This window comes from Rhyacophila brunnea, unplaced genomic scaffold (genome assembly GCF_057557595.1).
Source record: "Rhyacophila brunnea isolate RB1 unplaced genomic scaffold, BYU_Rbru_1.0 scaffold_1, whole genome shotgun sequence".
Lineage (NCBI taxonomy): Eukaryota > Metazoa > Arthropoda > Insecta > Trichoptera > Rhyacophilidae > Rhyacophila > Rhyacophila brunnea.
Window position 1 is genome coordinate 44,051,479 of NW_028232751.1, and position 22,150 is coordinate 44,073,628.

The 22,150-nt window shown below is 30.7% G+C and overlaps 3 protein-coding genes across 4 annotated transcripts in view; 2 read left to right on the forward strand and 1 right to left on the reverse strand.

Moving 5' to 3' along the window:
• The window catches only part of Plod (procollagen lysyl hydroxylase), a 72,987-nt gene that overhangs the window by 10,154 nt on the left and 40,683 nt on the right, over positions 1 to 22,150 (reverse strand). For both annotated transcript variants that reach the window (XM_085944537.1, XM_085944546.1), the window contains exon 7: positions 21,753 to 21,980. In XM_085944537.1, the coding sequence (XP_085800663.1) occupies positions 21,753 to 21,980 (228 nt within the window). The remainder of the gene's footprint in view (positions 1 to 21,752; positions 21,981 to 22,150) is intronic.
• Positions 1,657 to 5,424, forward strand: LOC147079818 (immunoglobulin domain-containing protein oig-4-like). The gene is made up of 6 exons (XM_085944569.1): positions 1,657 to 1,848; positions 2,410 to 2,504; positions 2,714 to 2,795; positions 3,193 to 3,260; positions 4,288 to 4,363; positions 5,223 to 5,424. Exons 1-6 carry the CDS (start codon positions 1,773 to 1,775, stop codon positions 5,303 to 5,305), a joined length of 480 nt encoding a protein of 159 aa, XP_085800695.1. The 5' UTR covers positions 1,657 to 1,772; the 3' UTR covers positions 5,306 to 5,424.
• LOC147079819 (immunoglobulin domain-containing protein oig-4-like) lies at positions 16,516 to 19,257 on the forward strand. The gene is made up of 5 exons (XM_085944556.1): positions 16,516 to 16,841; positions 16,976 to 17,080; positions 17,396 to 17,467; positions 17,902 to 18,051; positions 18,792 to 19,257. Exons 2-5 carry the CDS (start codon positions 16,979 to 16,981, stop codon positions 18,948 to 18,950), a joined length of 483 nt encoding a protein of 160 aa, XP_085800682.1. The 5' UTR covers positions 16,516 to 16,841; positions 16,976 to 16,978; the 3' UTR covers positions 18,951 to 19,257.

Consider the following 22,150-nt stretch of genomic DNA (forward strand, 5'->3'; position numbering starts at 1 on the left):
TAACAAGCAGATTGTAAGCAATCTACCGAGAAAAGTTGAAAGCCGGACTACTTTACACGCTACACGGAGGCGTGTAGGCCGATCTGCGTCTGCGCAGTAGAGCGATAGTGGCGACCTCCCGGTAAAAAAACGAACTACTCAATACGTCCTGTCAAAATAGTACCAAAAATGACGGTTTCAACTCGCTAGCTTGTTGGCTTCTGAGCGATTGGAAAGTTTTGTGTGTCATTATCACAATCGCACTAGCTGACTCGCCGACAAGCAGCTTGTAAAGTAGCTCAATGTCATCGACGCTTAATATACCGGTATATTATGCCCTTGAAATATAGTATCAGTATAATATTATAAGCTAGTTTAATGCTGAATATAGTTATAATACTCTGTTGCGAAAACTATATCTCCCTTGTATAAGTGATGCTAAAAACAAATAAACATATTGTAACTGACCTATCAGTAACATTGTTTGCGAACAAAGCTGTGCACCGACTACTACCCTGGAATAAGGTCAAATGCAAGCAAATTGGGAGGCGTGAAAGAACTCGCAAACGAATCATTCCAATTGATTTAATTAGCAGAGCTTACAATTGTAGTCGTAAAATCAAAAGGGTTGCCAACAACCTATTCACTATCAACTATTAATATTTAACATTAATAACATTATAGGACTAGTATATTTTTTTGCTATGTAGTATTACACAAATCGATGAAAAAAAAGTGTTGCATTATTTTGAATTCAACTAACAATTTCCTTTAATGAATCAATGAAAAATGCTTTTATTCTAAATCTATTGTTACTATGCTCTTTATTTAGATTGCAATAATGTGTTTGTTATTTATAGATTGTGTCACGCTTTCATGAAACTGACATAGTTAGTTAACAGAGATAGCATTTATGTTATGTGGTTGCATTAGATTTAAAAATAGTTGTATTAAATTCTACAATTAGATTGATAGATAATAGTCATTTCGGTTGTCACATTATAATTAAGAGCATACTTCAGTGAAACAGCAAATAATTTTCAACTATAGGTGCGATGAAATTTTGGAGTCGCTGCCAATCGGAGAGCGATAGTTGAGTTGTGAACACTTCAATTTGTTTTGTGATGGTGATGGTGGAATTAATTCTTAAATCGTGAGATGACTAAAAAACGTTACCCATTTACTTGAAAAAGAAAACATGTCAATGAATATATTATTATTATTATTACTAATAGAACAATAAACATAACATTAAATGGAAGCATGTTGAATTTTTATGACAAATTATGTTTTGATCTGCACGCGTCGTTTGCAACCGGTTGAGCAAGTGAATAACATCCATTTCTCTTAAAAACAAAAATCTGTTAATACAAAACCTCCACTTTGTGGAGACGCAATTATTATGATCTTCTTAGGATCGGATATGGTCAAAAAAATTATTATTATATTATTATATTGACTACTCAAATATTTTTATGTTTCTGAGAATTAAAATAAAATAATCTGTAACTGTTGAAACCCTGAAACGTAGCATGGATCATCCAAGCATTCAAGTCTCTTGTGATACACTTAGTATTATAACCAAAGTACAACAGTACCTAACGGGTAAAGTTATAAGGAAAGCAGAGCTTTCATAATATTAAAACACCAAAATATTTTAAAATAAATACGCTGTTTTAAAAAAAATCAACTTTTAGAATGATGTCATTGCTACAGTGATAACGATCATTAAAAACATTTTATGGTGATAAGGGAATATTTGAAAGAATTAAGTTTATAAATAAATTGTTAAAATGAAGTGTAAAAATAAGGACATTTTACTTATACTTATCATAATTTACGCAGTGATAAACAGTGAGGCGAGGAGAGGTATGATATTATAATTATTATTACATTAAAAATTTTACCACAATTACAAAAAAAAAATTGTTATAAATACACAAATTCTATACATAGCTTTTTTAAGTCATTGCATATTATTTGATTATTAAGAAGAAGCAAATACCTACTCCCGATTCATTAATATAAAACAATATTAGAAAGATAATTCTTTTTAACTGTCGCTTTTACAAAAAGTTATAATCTGACTAATCAATAATTAGTACATATTATAATTATAGTACCCAGTTGCTAAAATATATCATTACATTACGATTAATAATAAACTAATAACATTCAACAATCTTGTTGTTTCTAACTGTCAGGAAATGAAAATCTGCATGTCCAAAGTGCTGTTGTAGAACAACACACATTTTTTTGTCAAAATTTAGTATGCCATTCCTGTCTTCTGATACAAATGTTAATTAGTAGGGTGCTGTTATAAATCTGACAATATATTATTTCAAGCTACCGGTGATTATGTATCTGATATTAAATGTCAGAATAACTAATCTATAAATTGTGAGCTTATTGAAAAAAATATTGTTTCAGGCAGAGATAGAGGCAGAATAAGAATACGTTTAGAAATTCCGAAAATTATACAGCGCCCAAGTCCCTACGAGAGAGCCTATTATGAACACAAAGACGTGAGATTATATTTTATTCATTTCACATAAATTAGTGTACATCAGTGTAATAAATATTCTCTACTCTTCTCAAATGTCCAATAGTAAATAAGGTTAATGTAATTCTTATTAAATTTTAATATATGTAATTACTTTTGTGTAAGATTATAAAATTTAATTAGTTACTTGTTGGATAAAATTACTTTTAACAACCGTATATTATTTTTCAGGCTGCAAAAATAGTTAAATCATCCCACTTTGAATTGGATTACATGTTGGGGCGGAAAATTACATTCTTTTGTATGGCACAAGGTAACGATAATTTGTATTATTAATTATTTTTTATTCCAAATAAAATAAAATTTAATCTCGGTCATCATAACTTCTATAAATCTTATAGAAGACGAAATTATTTTTATAAAATAAATTGGATCTAGTAATACAATATATTTTAATTGTACTGACTTATACTTACTTGTACTGACTATAATTTAATATTCAATAAATTATATATAATATTATGTATACATTGCATCTTCTTCCATTTACAGATGTATAATGAAGTACTATAGAACATAAACCCATCCATAAAACAAAGGAAGATGAAATATTTTGACAATTTTTTTCATTTAATTTGAATTGTACTATAGCCCTGACTGCCATTGTTTGTACTATCATGATATAAACATAGTATATTTTTTGATTTCAGGTTTACCACGACCGGAAATAACATGGTTTAAAGATGGAATCGAACTATATCATCATAGATTTTTCCAGGTTTATATGCTGTTAATTTCTGTCTGCAAATGCTTTTCTAAATCAGTATGTTATATTTGTACCAAAATCAAAAGCTGCTTGATAATTCTGTGGCTACAGGATGTTCTTAAGTCGCATTTTTACGAAATTAAGATTTTAATGCCAATGTGTGTAAAGAATCATGCTCTTTTTTGTGTATCATAGATTTTCTCAGCTGCAACCAAACTGACTTGAGCACTTTTGCCGTGAAAACACCAAATTATTTGATTGTGTTATACAAATAAATATTAAAAGATATTTTCATCAAATTAAGATAATCGGTTTTAAAGATTTACTTTTTAAGCGAAATGGTGCATAATTCAAGACTGTCTTAGAAAATATAAATCCGTGTAAATTTTTATTATTTAATTAGTTTTAAAGTTTATTGTAGGAAGTTGTTATTCATACCAAAAATTTTGGAAGCGTCGTTGTTTGATTGATAGATTAATATACTTATCAGTGGAATATCACACATCGGAAAAAAGCAGTACCAAGTTAATATTTCTCAATTTTTTACTGTTATTTCTTAGTGGAAAGACTTTTAAAAGAAAGAATAAAACATTTGTATGTTATATATTATGAAGTTTGTTATATACTTTTTTAATGCCCATGATAGGCGAGAGTCTACGCATCAGTCATATAATGTCATGGGTTTCTGGTTCTAATCTCAAGAGTGGAAAAAATCCACTTGTTTTTCAATGTATGTTTGGACCCAGAGTAATACCCAGAGTAAGACCTAATAAGTTGAGCAAGTGACTAACATCCATTTCTTGTAAAACAAATATCTGTTAAGAAACCTCTTAGTGGGCGGATCAGGTGATCCACATAGGATTGTAAAGCCAATTAAAAAACTATATAAGTATATTATACTTTTTAATAGAAGTTTTGTCTACTATTATTTAAAAAAAAAAAAAATTCAAATTTGAAATATTTAAATTAAGATTGCAGGTAATGTTTAGAAGTATAATTATGTACATCAATTGTTTTTTAAACAAATAAATAATTTCAGGTACACGAATGGCCTTTGGGAAATGACACAATTAAATCAAAAATGGAAATTGATCCCACAACACAAAAAGATGCAGGTTACAAACAATTCATTCATTTCATTAATTCATAATGGAATTGCAGAATATTTCATATATGACTATGTATAGTTTATTAATTGTAAGGAATGCATGAAAGCGAAATTGTCTATTAAATTATTTAACAAAGTGGCCACCCATAGGCTGAATCTGGATACGGCTTTGTGCCGTCTGCTGTACTAAACTTATGATTTCTGTTCATGGAAATATAATTTCACTAAGTATATAAGCGTCTGAGAGCATCCATTTAAATACCGTATATAGAAACATATATAATACTTACTGAAAATATATTTCCATGAACAGAAATCATAAGTATAGTATGGTATATGGTTCAAAAACACATACGGTTTCAGTCTATGGATGGCCTCAAAATAACGTATTGTCATAAATTTGCAATTAATAAAATGTAATAGGTACAGATCTCTACTGGCTATAAAAAAAGTTTTAAGAACATACTTCTTCAGTGCAGATTTGAGTATTATGTACATGAAGCTGAAATGCGTTTACTAAGGATAATGATTAAATTATCAAGTCATTTCGCATTGCAGATTTTTTTGCAGTACGTTCACACTGAGGTAAAAACGTATTGCATTACTGATATAAGCCTAAAAGAAGTATCTCATTAAGTAACTAAACAAGGCATGACATCAAATAGCTGACTGGCATTTTTGTTATCGACAAAAAATTCTGCCATCGCAGAGAATATTGATGTTTCTATAATTATCAATATTCGGTCATATTAATGACATTCTGAAATCGCCATCAAGTATTTTAAAATAAAAAAATCCCAGTATAATAGTTATTTAGCCTCATTGGTTGTGATTTTATCATTGTTAACGAAGAACGATATTTTCAGGTTACTATGAATGCCAAGCCGATAACCAATACGCCATCGACCTCAGAGGATTTCGTACAGACTACGTAATGCTTACATACTAAAATTGGGACGCCAAAATGAAGACAGTTAATATTAACCTTATTAAAAAAATACAGTTAATATGTAAAGACAGATAAGTAAGAGAGATTAATGAATTAATAAAATAATATTAATTATTTAAATGCGTTTAAAAATATTATAATATGAATTATGTACCCACTGAAAATATATCAGTTTATTGTTAATAAATTTTTATAACCTTACCATAATAGTGCTTTTGTTGTATTACTTTACGAATATTACGTGGTAGGTATATACCATTATAAATCATCAGGTGCTCGAATTTTGAACTAAGATCATCTCAGTATAAAAAGCATTGAATGATATGTCAAATGTTAGCATGTGGCACCCTCATTCTATAGAATATATTTTTTGAAGTATGAGAATATAAGAATAAGGGACATACATATCTAAATATTGTTACCGTAGATGTCAAGGGAGCCAGTCAACAAAATTATAAAGCTAAGAAATCGCCACACAAAGATTTTGTGTGACAAAAAAAGTAACATTTTTTGATTGAACTTTTTTGTTTTTAAAGATAGAATGGTGAAACTTTGAACATAGAATATACTTGTGATGTTATATTATTATTATTTTGAATGGATAACTAAAAAAAATAGTTATGTGTATTATATCTCTTGCCCATTGAGTATTGAAATGTACAGTTGGCACACTTGCGTGAGTCAAAAGAATTTTGTGGCTCAAATCCATTGACCACAGCACGGCTGTCCAATTTCAAAACCTAGTAAGAGTTTCAAAATGTTCAGGAAGATCAAAAAACATAATATTCAAGCATGTCCTACTTCAGCAACAATAATTTGAAAAGTCAGAATACTTGTAGATATGCATATGTATTCTCTAAACATATTAAATTATGATTTTGAATAATTTTACATGTTTTATGGCACTCACTAATTTATATGTTGTTTTAATGAGGAAAGTATTGTCAATTGCTAGATTTAGAAGAATTGATTTCACCAACATACACATAGTAACCGATTTCATACAGCACATTTATATCGACAGTGGAGATTATAACTTAATAATAACAGAATTTCAAAACTTAGTCAGTTACTAGGTTTTGAAATTTTGCAGCTGAGCATCTTTGATGGTTTTAAAATACCTTTATTATTAACTCATTTTCGCCAAATTTGTGGCTTGACTCCCTTGACCCGTCACCGTAGACGATATTTGAACTTATGCATTACTTGGAATAAGAATGTTTAAGTAATATTTCATAATATTTTCCTTTCTAAGTAACGCAAAAACCTACTTATTTACATAAGAATGACAATGTGTAGAATAATTTTATATGGATACAAGATGTTATTGCGCGCACATTAAAATATTACCATCTTTTACTTAGCCATAAATTATGAGATGAGAATAGATTGAAAAATTTAATGTTTTACTGCTGAATAATGATCGCTTTAACAATTAATAGTAAATGTAAGTATGCGGATTCCAACTTTTTTCCAACAGATTACACTGAACATTGAAAATTTAATGTAAACAATTGTCTAATGAAATGTCTTGGATTACCAACAATATTTACAATAGCCAATAAAGCTTTTATACAATATTATAAAAAATGTCAAACACAAAGCAAGCGTTAACATAATAATTTGAATTTAATAAGAAACAGTATTTTTCGTTTATGTTGTACTCGTGTGAAATTTCATGAATGAATTATTTATCGCCAGCTTTGCTTGTATACAAGATACACATACCACCGCTAAAAAGAGTGTTTACTACATATATACATAAATACGCGCATATATACTTAATACATAATTTATGAAATATTGCTATTTTTCGCATTGCATTGCTGTAATTCGTAAAATATATATATATATATTTTATCAGACATAGAAAAAAAAATTAATGCATTATATATCACAGGTAAAAAAAACATCATAAATGGTGGTTGTATGTTTAGGCAACTATTTCTAAGCTGAAAATCTGTCATAAATTTTTTTCTAACCATTAACAATACACATAATAAAGCGCTTGCAAATATTTATCCCATGCGTCTTGAGAATCTGTTTTTTTTTGTACAATATAATAGATCGTCTGATGGGGCAAAGGGAATTGTAATTTTAAACACAGTTGAAAGGAAAGGTACATAGTAGGTACAATTTAACATACAGTCTGAATTAATTTGTTATTGATTACGTGATAGAACTCCATTACATTGATAATAAATTAAATCACATATAAAAGTAAATTAACATGTTTACTCTTAAACTGACCATAATAGGCCTCTACAGAGTGTATGTTGAATTAACAGACTTTTCTGTGAGGTTTTTTTTAGTTGTTAGCCATTTATTTGCCCAACCCATTGAGTCCTTGCACAAAATCAAATATTGTCGCATAGTATATGAGAGGGTAGACCTAAATTTATCAAACAGTTATATCGCAAATAAATTTTTAATGACGATCATGTTATCTTGAAACACTAAAAAATCATAGGTGAATTGAAAATTAGGATAGTGATCTTCAGAGTAATCATTACTATTGTTAATTTTCTTTATTATTATTTCTTGGTGGTAAGACATGAAAATAACACAATTATCATTATTATATGCATTAAATATTTATATTTGTAGTAATTTTAGGGGGATCATACATATATGACGTCAAGCCCTAAGTGGGGAGAGGAGGTCTGATATAATGTGACAATTTGTGACAAAGAGTTATAGGGTTGTAAAAGACATGGCATCATCAAAATATAAATATATCATTTTTATCTAAAAAATATCCTGTGAGAATATAAAAAACTGAACTCGATCGTTTTCAATAAATTAGTTTTTTAACAAATCTGAAGAGTTCAAGAATGTGTAATATTTTCTACAGGTGGTAAAAGATTTTATAACAAAGTGTGACAATTAGGGAAAGGAGGGGTCAAAAATACCAAAAATCGGACTCTAAGTATTATAAAATTGGAAAAATTTATATTAAAAAAAAAATAGCAATGATAATAATAGTGTAATTATTTCTTTTAAAAATCATTATATAATTAGACCGGAGTTCTGTAAATACTATATTATATACCTACATACATTCAATAAACATTAGCATTAGAAAATCCCCGATGTCATTTGATTGGCCACAGGATCATTGTTATTTTCCAATTACACTAACATTAAATACATCAATAAATAATATGTATGTGTAAAACTTTCACTTTCAATGCATATATTCATATAGTATCAGTTGTGTTTCTGTGGAATAGTTTTTCCTTCCACTGTCTAACACGTCTCTACATCAATTAAGCGAGAGTATACTGTGGTATAATGAACGAAAATCACTCTTTGAAATTGTGCTGAGAGTGTTTAAGGAGAAATGTGTACAAGAGTGAGGGTGATTCCTATTTTGATTTAATTTTCAATAGTCAAACCTTGATGGGGAAAGACCTTTTGACTTTTGGAAGGTGAGAATTTTTCCCTCGTAGAGACTAAGTCACAGTTCAACGGTCAGACTGACTTCAGAAGCTCTTCCCTTTCAACTAACATATTATGGTAACTTGAAACTCGGTTGAAAAAACAAATTCGAAAATATAAGGAAAAAACTAACTTAAGAATTACGAGAACAATTTATCTATTATTTGATAGTGGATTAATATACCCATATAATATGAATAGTTCATTATTTTGCGATATAGAAAATAAATGATACCAAATATCATTACTACACAGAAACTGTATTATTTTATCTTTAGTACTTCAATGTGTAAAATTTATTAGTTGGCATGTCACGATTGTTTAATTGTGCTACATAGCACAAGGAAAAAGGTTGGTAACCCCTTGTGAGTGTAAAAAGGGAGATAAGTATTTTAAAAAATAAAAACAAACAGGTATGCCAAATTAGCCATAATGCATAATTTATAAAAAGAAGAAGATTCACCTGTGCATTAAAAATATTTCACGCAGTAACATAAACATTCACATACAAAGTTAAGCCCCTTAATAATTTTGGACTTATGTCTCTTTTCCTTTCTTTCGCATACAGAAATATCAAGTAAGGTAAGGTTATATTAACAGATTTTTGTTTATACGAGAAATAAATGTTAGCCACTTGCTCAACTTGGTCTATTCTCTGGGTTCCAAACATACATATTGAAAAAAACAAGATGTGAATTAGTCAGATCCGAGATTCATGACATTATAAGTAGCCGAGATATTAAATGTGTTAAATTTCTCAATAATAAATACAAAAACACTGACATTTTCTTAATTCAGAGAACATATAATATACTTTTATGTACTTAATTATCAGGGAACACAAAATGAACGGGAACTGGCTAACCCTACTGGGTGTGGTATAACAGGCTAAATATCTCAAGTGTGAAAAAATATGCGATAAACTTTAACATTTTCAATAGTAAATAATATGTACTTTAGTTTATCACGTTAATGTAACGTGTTTTCAATCTTTGGGAACAGTCGATGCTATTTTTTTTACTTGGGTTTTATGGTGGTCAGGCCATAAACTACCCTCCTTCATAACTTTGGCCCATGGCGATGGCTTTTACATTACTATTTATTAATCTGTTCTGTGGTAATTACTAAATCAAATGATTGAATACTTTGATTTAATAAGAAATGCATTTATTTATAGCTAAACATATGTTTAATCGAATTCTCAGTGTGTTTTCATAAGTTGACAGTTCATAATTTTATATTAACGTTGAATATCGTAACTATGTACTCTATGCATAGCATTAATATTAGGAACGATCCAGAACGAGTCTAGACAACAAATGTCCAACAGAGGAGTAACAAACAATTTAATATGTTGAATCTATTCTTAGGCACTCACCTTAGAACACGGAAAAGGGGAGTCAGTTAAACTGTATTTAAGTGAGTATAAAAATCAGAGCCAAATTAACCATTAATCAATTCAACCCATGCTGACCTCAGTAGCGAAGGGTGGAGGTAGGTTGTTAAGATCCGCCATAAAAAGTGCACATTAAACATTGTTAGTCATACGTATTTGGTTTTATTGAACTAAGACTATAATAATTTACAGATGGTATTTGTTAGTTTTTAAAAATCAATTAAACCCTGCCTAACCCAAACTATAATAGATAAAAATATTTAAAGTTATGTATGATTTAATTGCATAATTTTAGATATTTTATAGACAAGATCTTAACAGCCTACCTCCACCCTTCACCACTGGCTGACCTAAAGTAGAGTGGCCGTCTTTGTATAAATACTAACACGTGGCAGGTCAATAAAACGACACCTCATACATAAAAAGTCGGAACTGCGTTTTTGGCTATTTTGACTTGATTGTATTTATTGAATAATTTAAAAGATAATAAAACGATGAAATCAAAAAAAAAAAAAAAAAACAATATTTTACAGGCAGGCGTAATTAAAAAAATACGGTTCCAGCATTTAAATTAACGTTGTGGTGTCATTCAAATTTATTGAAATCGTAGTCTAAGAATATCTGAAAAGTTACCATTTTGCAATTCCACCTTATACGTAGGGGGTGTCGAAATGTTTGTATTTGCATGTACAGAAAATTATACATAGGTACACAGTTCATCGTGAGCTATTGTATCAGAAACCTATGGCTGTATAGCATTTAGATCAAATTCATGTTTTAATAAAACACTTAAAAATACATAATAAAAACCACCAAATACAGGGATAATACCGAAAGAAAAAATAGGTAGGTAAAAGAAAGGTAAAAAAGTATATTAGAAATACAATCATATCGTATATATTTTATATAAATGTAAACTGTGCTATTATATTCTTATTGAATCTAATAAAATTCAAACATTAGGTACTGATTGCAATGCTCCATGAACAACACGTCGTTTTTTGATCTCAATGCTATATGGACATCTCTTTTATGGCGAAATGTAATACGTACGATTTACATCTAAGCATGTGTTTGATCCGGTGCAAGGATACAATATGTTGGGCGAATGGCTAATAACTATTCCTCGTTAAAAAGTCGTTAAGTCTAATTTACTTTTTATTACTATATTTAATATAATGCCGGAAATCCGAAGCTAGAACCTGAAACGAACACAAACCGTCTACGAACCCATATTATAAAACTTCGAAATAAACAATCTACATTACATAATGGGCAGAAGATCGTAATGAAACAAAGTGGCGGATAGAACAAACATGTATTGAAGTATGAGCTAATTTTGACTTTGAGAATTTGACTTTCACAAAAAAAATATTTTTAAGATGTCTAAAGGAATCTGGTATTGACCAGTGAATGCTTATTGGCACCCAGCAATTTAAATTCTGCAAAAAATTGTGAGTTCAATAAATTAGTACTCTCATAGTAGTTTTAAGCCTAGTACCCACGCACGTTCTTGCTAGAAGGCTTTGCTCGATCGAGCATGTTGACTTGGAAGCATGCTCGTCGTTGCGTCCACACAATCGAGCAACTTGACACAAGACGCTGTGAGGCCACCGCCACGACTTTGACCACGAGTGAGAGCGAGGCCACACTAGCCTTGCTGGTGCGTCCTCACTCCATCACTCAAATTACATCGCGCAAGGATTACAGTCCTTCAATCTTTTTCGGAGAGCGCAATTTGTTCGATGTCGAACAAAAAACCATCGAGTCAGATGGTACACACGTTGAGACATGTTGGAATCAGCGTAAAACCATTGAGCAAGAACGTGCATGTGTACTTACTATTACAATTATGTGAGTGATAGTAATGTCAGATTTTCTTGTGGCTACATAATATTCAAAAATTGTTATTAATAATGAAAGAATTTTTACAAAGTATGAAAATGAACCAGACAAAGTGACTTCTGGGACATTTAATACTCATACACGTTTATAGAAGTGACAACTGAAGGCTACATCCGGAAAAGATTCAAAATCTTTTAATTTTTAGGATATTTCATATATATCTTGTTTGCAATTAACAGCATCGCACAACAAGTAAAGCGACAGTGAGAACAGGCGCCTTAAGCATACGGATGATGTACCTACTTCTAACTTCGGAACATTTTGAGATTTATCAAAAAGAAACTACTAAATTAGTAACAGCAGTATAGTCTATAAGATGTACAAATTTCATCAATATTGGTTCAGTAGTTATAGTAGAACAAATACACAGACAGACAAATACGCTAAGGTGTAATAGAAATCATTAAAACGTTGATCACAAGGCAAATATTTCAAAATCGACTATATTATTAGTATAAAGTTGCTAAAAATTAATAAGCTGTATCATATTATAATTTTAATGACGATATACGTGTGGTAACAATGATTTTAGTTTGCAACCTCTGCTTCGAATGAAAACAGACACGACTAATTACATGACATCATATTATTTCACAACGCAATAACGACGGATTCGAGGGATCAGGTTTTGTACCTTTCAGTGTTGACGACTGAATATTTGATTAAGGTAAACGGAGGTTAAAGAATAAAACATGGACAGTCATAGTCTGGTAGAGTGTTTCTCAACCTTTATACACCTGCAGACCACTGAAAATAGGAGAAACTTTTTGCGGACCGCTAATACATAAATAAAAAATATTATTTATATACTCGTGGTTACGTATAATGAATGACCTCTGATTGCGGTTGATTTCGTTACTTTACACCATTAATCTGTTTTAAGAACAAAAACACAATGAACAAACACTTGCAGATGCACGGGTTTGGAAGGTTTTATTGAAATTTATAGCATAGGCATTTGGACGCCAAAAAATCGCAGACCACCAGAAAATACCTGCGGACCATCGATTGAGAAACACTGTGTACGAGACTGAGATAGATTTGTTCAAAATAGTCTATTAGTGAATTGATGAATGTGTTTTTTTTTTATAACAATGTCATTTTTACAATCATTTATTTTATTAACTAACTTATAAAATTAACATTTATATAAATAAAAAATTAACAAATTTAACATTGCCAGTTGTGTCGAGCCTGAAAGTACCGAAAGCCAAAACCAGAGTCGATAAAACAATTTTTTCTGAAGTTACAATATGCTTTTTTTTGAAATAATGATTATATTTGTATATATGCGCACGATGGCCGAGCGGCCACGACACCATAAACGCGTCAGGTTTATGGTGTCGTGGGTCTCAAGTTCAAATCCCGGGTCTGGTAAAAATTCACATGTTGTATTTCAGTGTGTTTAGACCCAGAGTGTTGACCTAATAGGTTGAGCAAGTGACTAACATCCATTTTTCGTAAAACAAAAAATGAATTAAATACCTCCTTGTGAGGCGGCCCAGGTCCGCATAGGATTGTAGAGCCAATTAAAAAAATATGCTTTTGAGACTTTGACGGTAAAGGCAAGAAAAATGCTGATAATTTCGCGGATAGACAAAAAAACAACTCCATTATTAGCAAATTCCAGATTTGAGACAGACTTTCCTCGGTTTGACTTTATCGGATTTTTAAGTTTGTCGGTCTTACACTTTGACAACTTACTATTAGGTCAAAGAGGACGAGGAAGAGCTTTTTCCAGATGGACAGACCAAATCAAGAATACCACAGGTTTCACACAGACACAGGGCATCAGACAGCCAAATCATTAGTCATGATCCTCAGTTATGAGGTCCCAATAAAGAAGAGAGCGATTATCACAAAAGTTTTATTATATCATTTAGTTCGCATCACAATGTCAATGAAAGATGTTATGACATTATTCAATGTTTCCCAAACTTACAACATACTAGTACCCCTTTGTAAGCATAGATTTTGCCAGTGTATTGCACTGTTGACAAAAAAAAACTTTTTCCTTCAGTCAGATCTAAGACCACTTAAGAATTAGATAGAACCTTCTACGGCTTTACGATAAAAATCACTGAAACAAGTTCCAATTTGACATAAGTGTCATTTTGGTATAGAAGAAAGAAATCCCAGAGGTCCTTTTTGCCTTATTTTCATATGTTTATGCACTGTATCAAAGAAGATTTTTTTCAATATCATTGTTTTTCCCCTTTTTAGGTTTCAATAAATTTTCCTTACGTTATCATTACAAGATTTTTTTCTCCTGTCAATGAAATGTCTTCATATTTACCTTTGCTTTTTTAAATTCTGCCCATGGTGGTCAAGCGACTTAAGCATCGACTTACAACGCCGTGGGTCCCAGGTGCGAATCCTGGATCTGGCATATACACACATTGTTTTTCAATTTGTGTTTGAGTCAGAGTATGGACCTTTTAGGTCGAGCAAGTGGCCAACATCCAATTCTCGGAAAAACAAAATTCTGTTAATACAAACCTCCACTCTATGGAGGCCCATATGATCTTATTAAGATCGGACACAGTTAAAAAAAAGGCATAGTACGCAAACTTATAGTATTCTTGCCTTAATATACATAATTAGTATCGTATACCAAAATTCCAAAGTCCGTGTCCAGAAACTTGTACGTATGCAGTTCGCCGTATCACACTTCACTGTGAAATGTTTATCGGAAATATACGACCGTATATTAAAGACCGTCCAACCTCTTTGGATCATATAGTACTGACATAAAATTCATTTCTAAATAAAACACGGTTCTTGTCGGTTTACACTTTACAGGACACCAGCAGCAAACAAATTTTGAAAATGATTGATATACTTGATTATTTGTTAGGTTAGAGAAGGTTAGGTTTTCATTCTTGAATTCATGAATTTTGCCAAAATCAACTATGAAAATTGAATTAATGTTCATATTGAATCTAATAAAATTGGAGACCGTATAGTATACGGTCATCTCTCACGGCGAACTGTACCACGGTGAAATATTTTATGTACAATTTACATATAACCGTAAGTTTTTGGCATACTACAGATTGGGAAACACTACATTATTCGAATAATGGGGATAGACATGATGTATCATTGAACGTAAACAATAGTTGAATTAAAGTAGTTATACATTAAAAAAAATTTTACTTCGGTTATTGTGTAGTCCTATGATGACAATACAATTTATTGCTTACATTTCATTCACAGATATTTTTAAATCAGTCAGGCATCAGGCAGGTATATATCTATTGCACCAACCCCCGCTTCTATCTTTTATACTATACACCATAAAATCACAGCCATGATACGTTGATACAATACATAATATAAGTGGCTGAGTTGGTAGAGACACCGTATATAAAGCCGTCGGTCACAAGATTTATCAAGTGGCTGGGTAAATAAACATGCATGTTATCTTCATATGTTTCATGTGCTTGGTTCAGTGCAATGAGCCAATGGATTAAGCGAATGACTTAACAACTATTTCTCATAAAATGTCTGTTAATATGCTTCTCCTAGAAACGATTATGGTAATTTAGCTTTTCACCAGTTTAGATAATATAACTGATCAGTAATAGTATCATGATGATACAGTAGAACCTCGATTATCCGGATTTTCGATTATTCGGACTTCTATATGATCAACGGTTTACTATGATATTAAGAAAAAGAGATGTTAAAAAAACTGACAATAAAAAAATGAGTAGATTTAAAATAAGTAAATAAGACAAGATAACTTATAGCTTACATCAACCGCAGAAAACTTGCATACTTCGGTCATATTTTTTACCCCAACTCATAATGCAGGGGAGGATAGAGGGCAGCATAAGCGTAGATAGAAAGAGATTCTCTTGTATGTAGCTCAATGTCTGAAGCGCTGGGAATCTGATACGACTAGCCCAGGATAGGAAGGAGTACTGCAAGTTCAATAGATGACGGCACCAAAATAAATTGCACACTTTCATACAGATTCATTTCATTCAGGAGCCATATTTATTACAGCAATATGTGAACAACTGATAAAAAAAATTTAATTCTACTGTTTATTCAGCATATTTATACAAAAGCCGGAAGATGCATACAGTAGAAAACTGGATTGTTAGTTATGATTTATAGTTTTAAATCTTTTGAAAATATTTTAACCAATGAAACTAGTCTTGATTTCAAATATAAATCTGTAAAAGAAGTGTGAACAATTAAATTATTACTAAATTTAACTACCTATCAGAATATAAATGAAAAATGTAATCTGATTATGTGGATAGGTACGCATCAATGGTAAACAATGTCCCCATCTCTGAAACAATGTGAGCAGTGTGCGATGTTTCAATTTCATCTCACTGTTTAGATAGAGTTAATCAATGATCCGGCCATCCTGTCATATGTGTTTAATGAATGGTCTAGTTAGTGAAATGCCGCTAGCACAACCCAGCACAACGGATGGTTCCCATTTATTATTCAGAGGCAGACCGAGCTTCAATCAAAACATATTTGAACAAGCCTCAATGTCTGGCTATATAATTTTCTCGACTCAGTTGAGATAGTGTATGGCATTGATAATTACATCACGCTAATGTCGACTTTCGCGGACGCGTGTAAACAAATGAAATAAACCATTTTTTTTTCAAATTGTGCCGAAAAATCTCACAATACCGTGGAATTACTAATTAATCCAACAGTGAGAAGAAGCTCATTTTAAAAAAGTGTAATAGAAAGAATAATAATATTCAAGGAATTGATAAGCTTAAATCTTTCGATATAAAATTATTTTAACAAATTTTAGTGAGTATATTGATTTGAATTATTAACTGTTTTTTGCTGCGATTACTGTCCCACCAATTAATTATTTTTGAATAAAAGAAACAGTTTATAATAAAGGGATATTTTAACAAAATTAAATCATGATGAAATTGCAGGAAATGCGGATAACAGCAATTGTTATTATATTTGGAATGCTGCTAATATTAGACAACCCAGTGGTGGGAAGAAGAGGCAGAAAGATTAGTAAAACTAAGTCGAGGGTGAGTAGAAAAATATTTTATTTAAAAATGGCCAATAATCCATTCAATCAAACCACATTTAGTGGTGATTTAATTACTTATTTATTAATAGTTATTTATTATATTCAACAAAGGTGAATTACAGTCAAAATAATCTGTCATTTTTTAAAGTAAATCTGTTAACCAACGCCCATAATTTTCATAGTTAACAAGATATTGGAAGTTTGAAATTAAATAGTCATAATGAAGACACAATAATAATTTTATTTTGGTTTTAAACTTACAATGATATTATGGTTCAATTATGTAATAAATAAGTCGCTTTTTTTATTACAGGTACAAATTGGATTGCCAATTACAGGAAAATATAGGGATACAGATTCCGACCAATACTACAATAACAATAACGTAAGCAATTAATTAAAATACTATTAAGAGCCCTATTTTAATTGTCATGTATTTATTAATTGTGTAGGATATTATTACAAATGTAAAATTCGAATCACATAAAATTATATAAAACATAATAAAGAAATGCTCTCCACTTCTCACCCTTTTCGAAAGTGAAGGGAAGTAGAAAGGTGATGCTTTAAATAAACGTCAATCAGTAAAATCTAATGGCTTCAAAACTACACTCAACCAACGCAATTATATAGCCACTGTATTATATGAACTGTACTGTCCAAGGAGCAAGAAGTTTTGTTCGGCTAATAGTGATATATATATATATGTATTGTTTCCTTATCACAAATGTAAATCAACACAATTGGCTGCGCTGATTTTATATTGATATGTATCATTCCCCTTACGGATATTCTTTGTGTATCAAAAATATATTTCAGGGAGCTAAAATTTTACTGGCGTCACATTTTGACTATGAATACGTGCTTGGTCACAAAATTGCATTCTTGTGCGTGGCGAGAGGGTCACCACGTCCACATATCACGTGGTTTAAGGACGGAACCGAAATATTCTCACATCTCTATTTGCACGTAAGTATAATATTATAATGAAAATAATTGCTTATTGATTTCACTCAAATGAGTATTTCTTTTTTAATGCGCGATTTATTTTAAACGTTGCTTGTTTGTTGCAATTTTAAGCGTTTTGATTTGATTTCTTTATTTTTATATCTACTTAGTTTATTGTTTGTTTGCAAGCGTAAAATAAATGTTATTAAAGCATAATAGCGTAGCGATCTTTGGATATATTTACGTTTGTGTTTTTTCTCACAAATTTGCCTTATTTGCTATTTTTTTTCATTTACCTATTCTGATTAATTTTCTATTGAAACCAACAATATTATTATGATGTATTAAACAGATGTTGTCAATATATCGAGGTTGCTAAACCAAAAGGGCGTAAGAGACAATTTATAAGTTTACAGGAGAGTAATTTAAAATAACTTAATTGCAGAATCAGTTTTCACTTTTGGGACACCAAAGATGATATTCTAAATAACCTAACTCCCATACATAACTTATATTCGCCAAAACGTCTGTTATATCCTTTTGAAACATGATATATATTTGAAATTTGCACAATTCCATACTCTAATTTGTAATTTACAGCCCAATTTAAACTTGTTTTTAAGTATACAAATGATTAAATGAAAGATATTAATTGGAAAAAATTGTATGTTTACTACAAAAAAAATATAATTTACTCTGCCAAATGAATTTTAAACGTTGGGTAAAAATGATTTTTTTCACACAACTGTCGTCTCCCTTAGGTGCACGAATGGCGAATGGGGAAAGACAAGGTGAAATCCAAAATTGAAATAGACCCAGCGACTCAAATGGACGCGGGAGTTTACGAATGTACAGCGGACAATATGTACTCTATCGACAGACGCTCATTCAAAACAGATTTCTCTATTGCATTTGATTAGTCTAACAACGTGTCTATGTAAATAAAATATTATTTAAAATAGTCAAGATTTATAAGACAAATAATAATATGTTATCCCAAAGCACCAATGTAACAAATATATTATGAATCTTGTATCAAAAATAATTTTAAAAAAAAAAACATATACCTACTAAAAAAAGATTACCAATACTTTTTTTTAAATGATTATTAAATCTATAATGGTTTTAAAAAATTAGCTACAATGTATTTTGTATTATATTGTGGTGTGATGGAATAATAAAATTTTCCGAAGATCTTTGTATTACATAATAAAAGTCTTTTATTTTTTATGGCTTTTAATTGGTTGAGAAACGTTTGATAAGGCTTGAAATATTAACATTACCTTTTTTCAGTAACAAGATAAATAAGCATCTTATAGTTAAGTATAAATTGAGCCTTTTTAGGGAAAAGTAGTGTTATCCTGAAATCTTTGTTTTGCGATAATAGTGATCAAATTCGACACCACATTTAAAAAATCACATGATTCGTACTGTGCATCACCACTCTCAAAATTTTTGTGTGTTGTCAAGATTAAATAATGATTTTTGCTGGTATATAGACAAATATGTAGCTTGGCATTTGTACTGACTGATTAACCGAAAACTAACGTTATCACAATACGCTCTTTTTTGAGGCTTAATTGAAATACCTAGGTAATTAAATATGACACATTATTTTGGTTGGTTATTGAGACAAAAGAATTAGAAAAATACTTTAATTTTGACACATTTGTGAAATATAATAACTCCGTATGGAGAGACGACTCATTCTGTTTCGCTCATATTATCAGAGTAGAGAGAACATGAAATGTTTTTGTGATTCTAATACCAACAACTACACGTCATGCACAGCAATGCTGGTGCACGCGTTAGCTAGATCGAAGATTACATAGGTGAATTTCTCCACGGAGTGATCATCACTCCGTGAAGCATGTGCTCAAGTAAAGGTGTCTTTTCACACTGTCGCTTTATATTATATTGACGGCGGTTTTACTTCGTTGTTGTGCTATGGTTTTGTGAGATGTTCTAACAAGTATTTTAAAAATGTATTCACCATTACCGATATTACATTTTGAATATGAAGTAAACAACAAAATAATTGTACATTGTCTACGAGTATACTACAACACCCCCTACATTTAAGGTAAGAACTTCAAAATGGTAATTTTCAGTTGTACGATTTTAATTAATTTTAATGACACTACAATGCTAATTTTTAATGCTGGAATTGTAGTTTTTAAATTGATTGATATATTTTTTTGCATTGTTGCATTATCTTTAAAATTATTTAATAAAAGGCAATAGCCAAAAACACAGTACCAACCTTTTACGTACGAGTTGTCGACTAGTTGGACAATTTTTTTTTTCAATCAGTCTGTTAGGATCCAGCACACGGACTCAATGGATTGAACGAATAGCTAACAACCAATAATTGTAAACATCTACACTACTATGGAAGTCTATATGCTCAGTCTTGCGGCGGAGATGGTGGGTAATATACATTTATTACATAATAATATTATAGTCACTAAATAACCAATAATTGATTTATAATTTGCCAATCTAGAGAATAATGAGAATTGAAAAAATATCATTTAAAATTAATGAAACTTATTGGTACACACCTACTGAATACATACAACATTTAATTATTATTAAAAATTGATAATAGTTGGATCACCTAAATGATTATAATAATCATCACATGTACCATAATAATATATAGGTAGACATATTATGATTTTACCTACTCTAAGTTATATGATAGCGTATAATTAATGCTCACAAATAAAATAATCATAGGCATCTTATGACTCTAAATTAAGTTATGACATCACGGAAAATAATATTTATACAATAATTTTGATAATATACAATTATTAGCGCTCATAAATAATTTAAAATGACATAACTCTTGAGGTGCACTTACGCCCTTGCATTTCAGGTGAATACTCCGCCTACCAGAGGCGCCTAACGGAAAAATACTGCTTGAAAATACATTGCTATTTGAGACAATTTTTAATTTTAAGTGATTAAATTAATCAACACGTATCTAAAAATAATAAAAAATGTTATAAAATTAAATATTAGTTCGTTAAAGGATCCCATCTTATTATTAGAAATTATTTTATCTTTATATATATCATTAGTTTATTAAGTATTGAATAATTCATAGTTTTAATGTAGTGTCAATTTATTCTATAAAAACACATGAATTTTTCTAAAAAATAAATATGTGTATAACTTATAATCCTAATAAATTAATAATTCGTTAACAAGGGATATCAAAAATGTATCAATATGATACCGGTGGTATTGATAATTTTCTTCTGAAATAACACCCTTACCGTAAGTAGCATGGAAAGTTTAAAAAAGTGTTTACACCTCATTTATCGTTTTACCATAAAAAAAAATAATAACTGTCAGTGAGCTACTATACTATTCTAGAATTTTCTCCTATTTAATGATGATGTGCATTTGGGCACATTACCACAATGCGCAAAAGTAACCGTATTGAACTTAACACACTACTCTGTCGGTGGGTTGGTGTCATTAGAAGCACTTGGCTGATAATGGTGGCGAATAGTGCACCAGAAAGAAATGCACCCATCAGTGAAATATCGAGTGAAAGACTGTTAGTTTGTGGCCAATCAAATGATCATCGTGACAATGAATTACAATCCGATTCAAGCAACTATCTTATGGGGAAACTGTGAAAATAGCTTTGGTGTATTTCCATCAATTTTAATGGCAGTGTTGAAAAGAATAAAAAAATTACTGACCTTCTGCTAAGATGCACAATGTCCATGTAGTCGACAGATCTAGCATAGAAACCTTCAGGAGTAAGAGCACCCCAGAAATTGGACCAAGCCTTTCCAGGCCTTGTCATAATCGGAGCAACCACCGGTAAATTACTCTCCAGTAAGAATCTCAAAGTTCCTGGATGATCTAGTTGAACGATAGAGTCCACAACGAAGAGGTAGTCACAGTTCTTCCGTGTGCAGTGATCCCTAGAATATCATTCATAAAATATTTAAATAACTTTCAACATCGTAAATACCCAAAATTGATTGTTCGCTCTGTCACTATTAATGTCGCATTACTGTATTGTCACAAAATATGGGATGTTACATTCGGATTCAACAGTAGTTCAACCAAGCGTTCACTTATTTATTTGTTT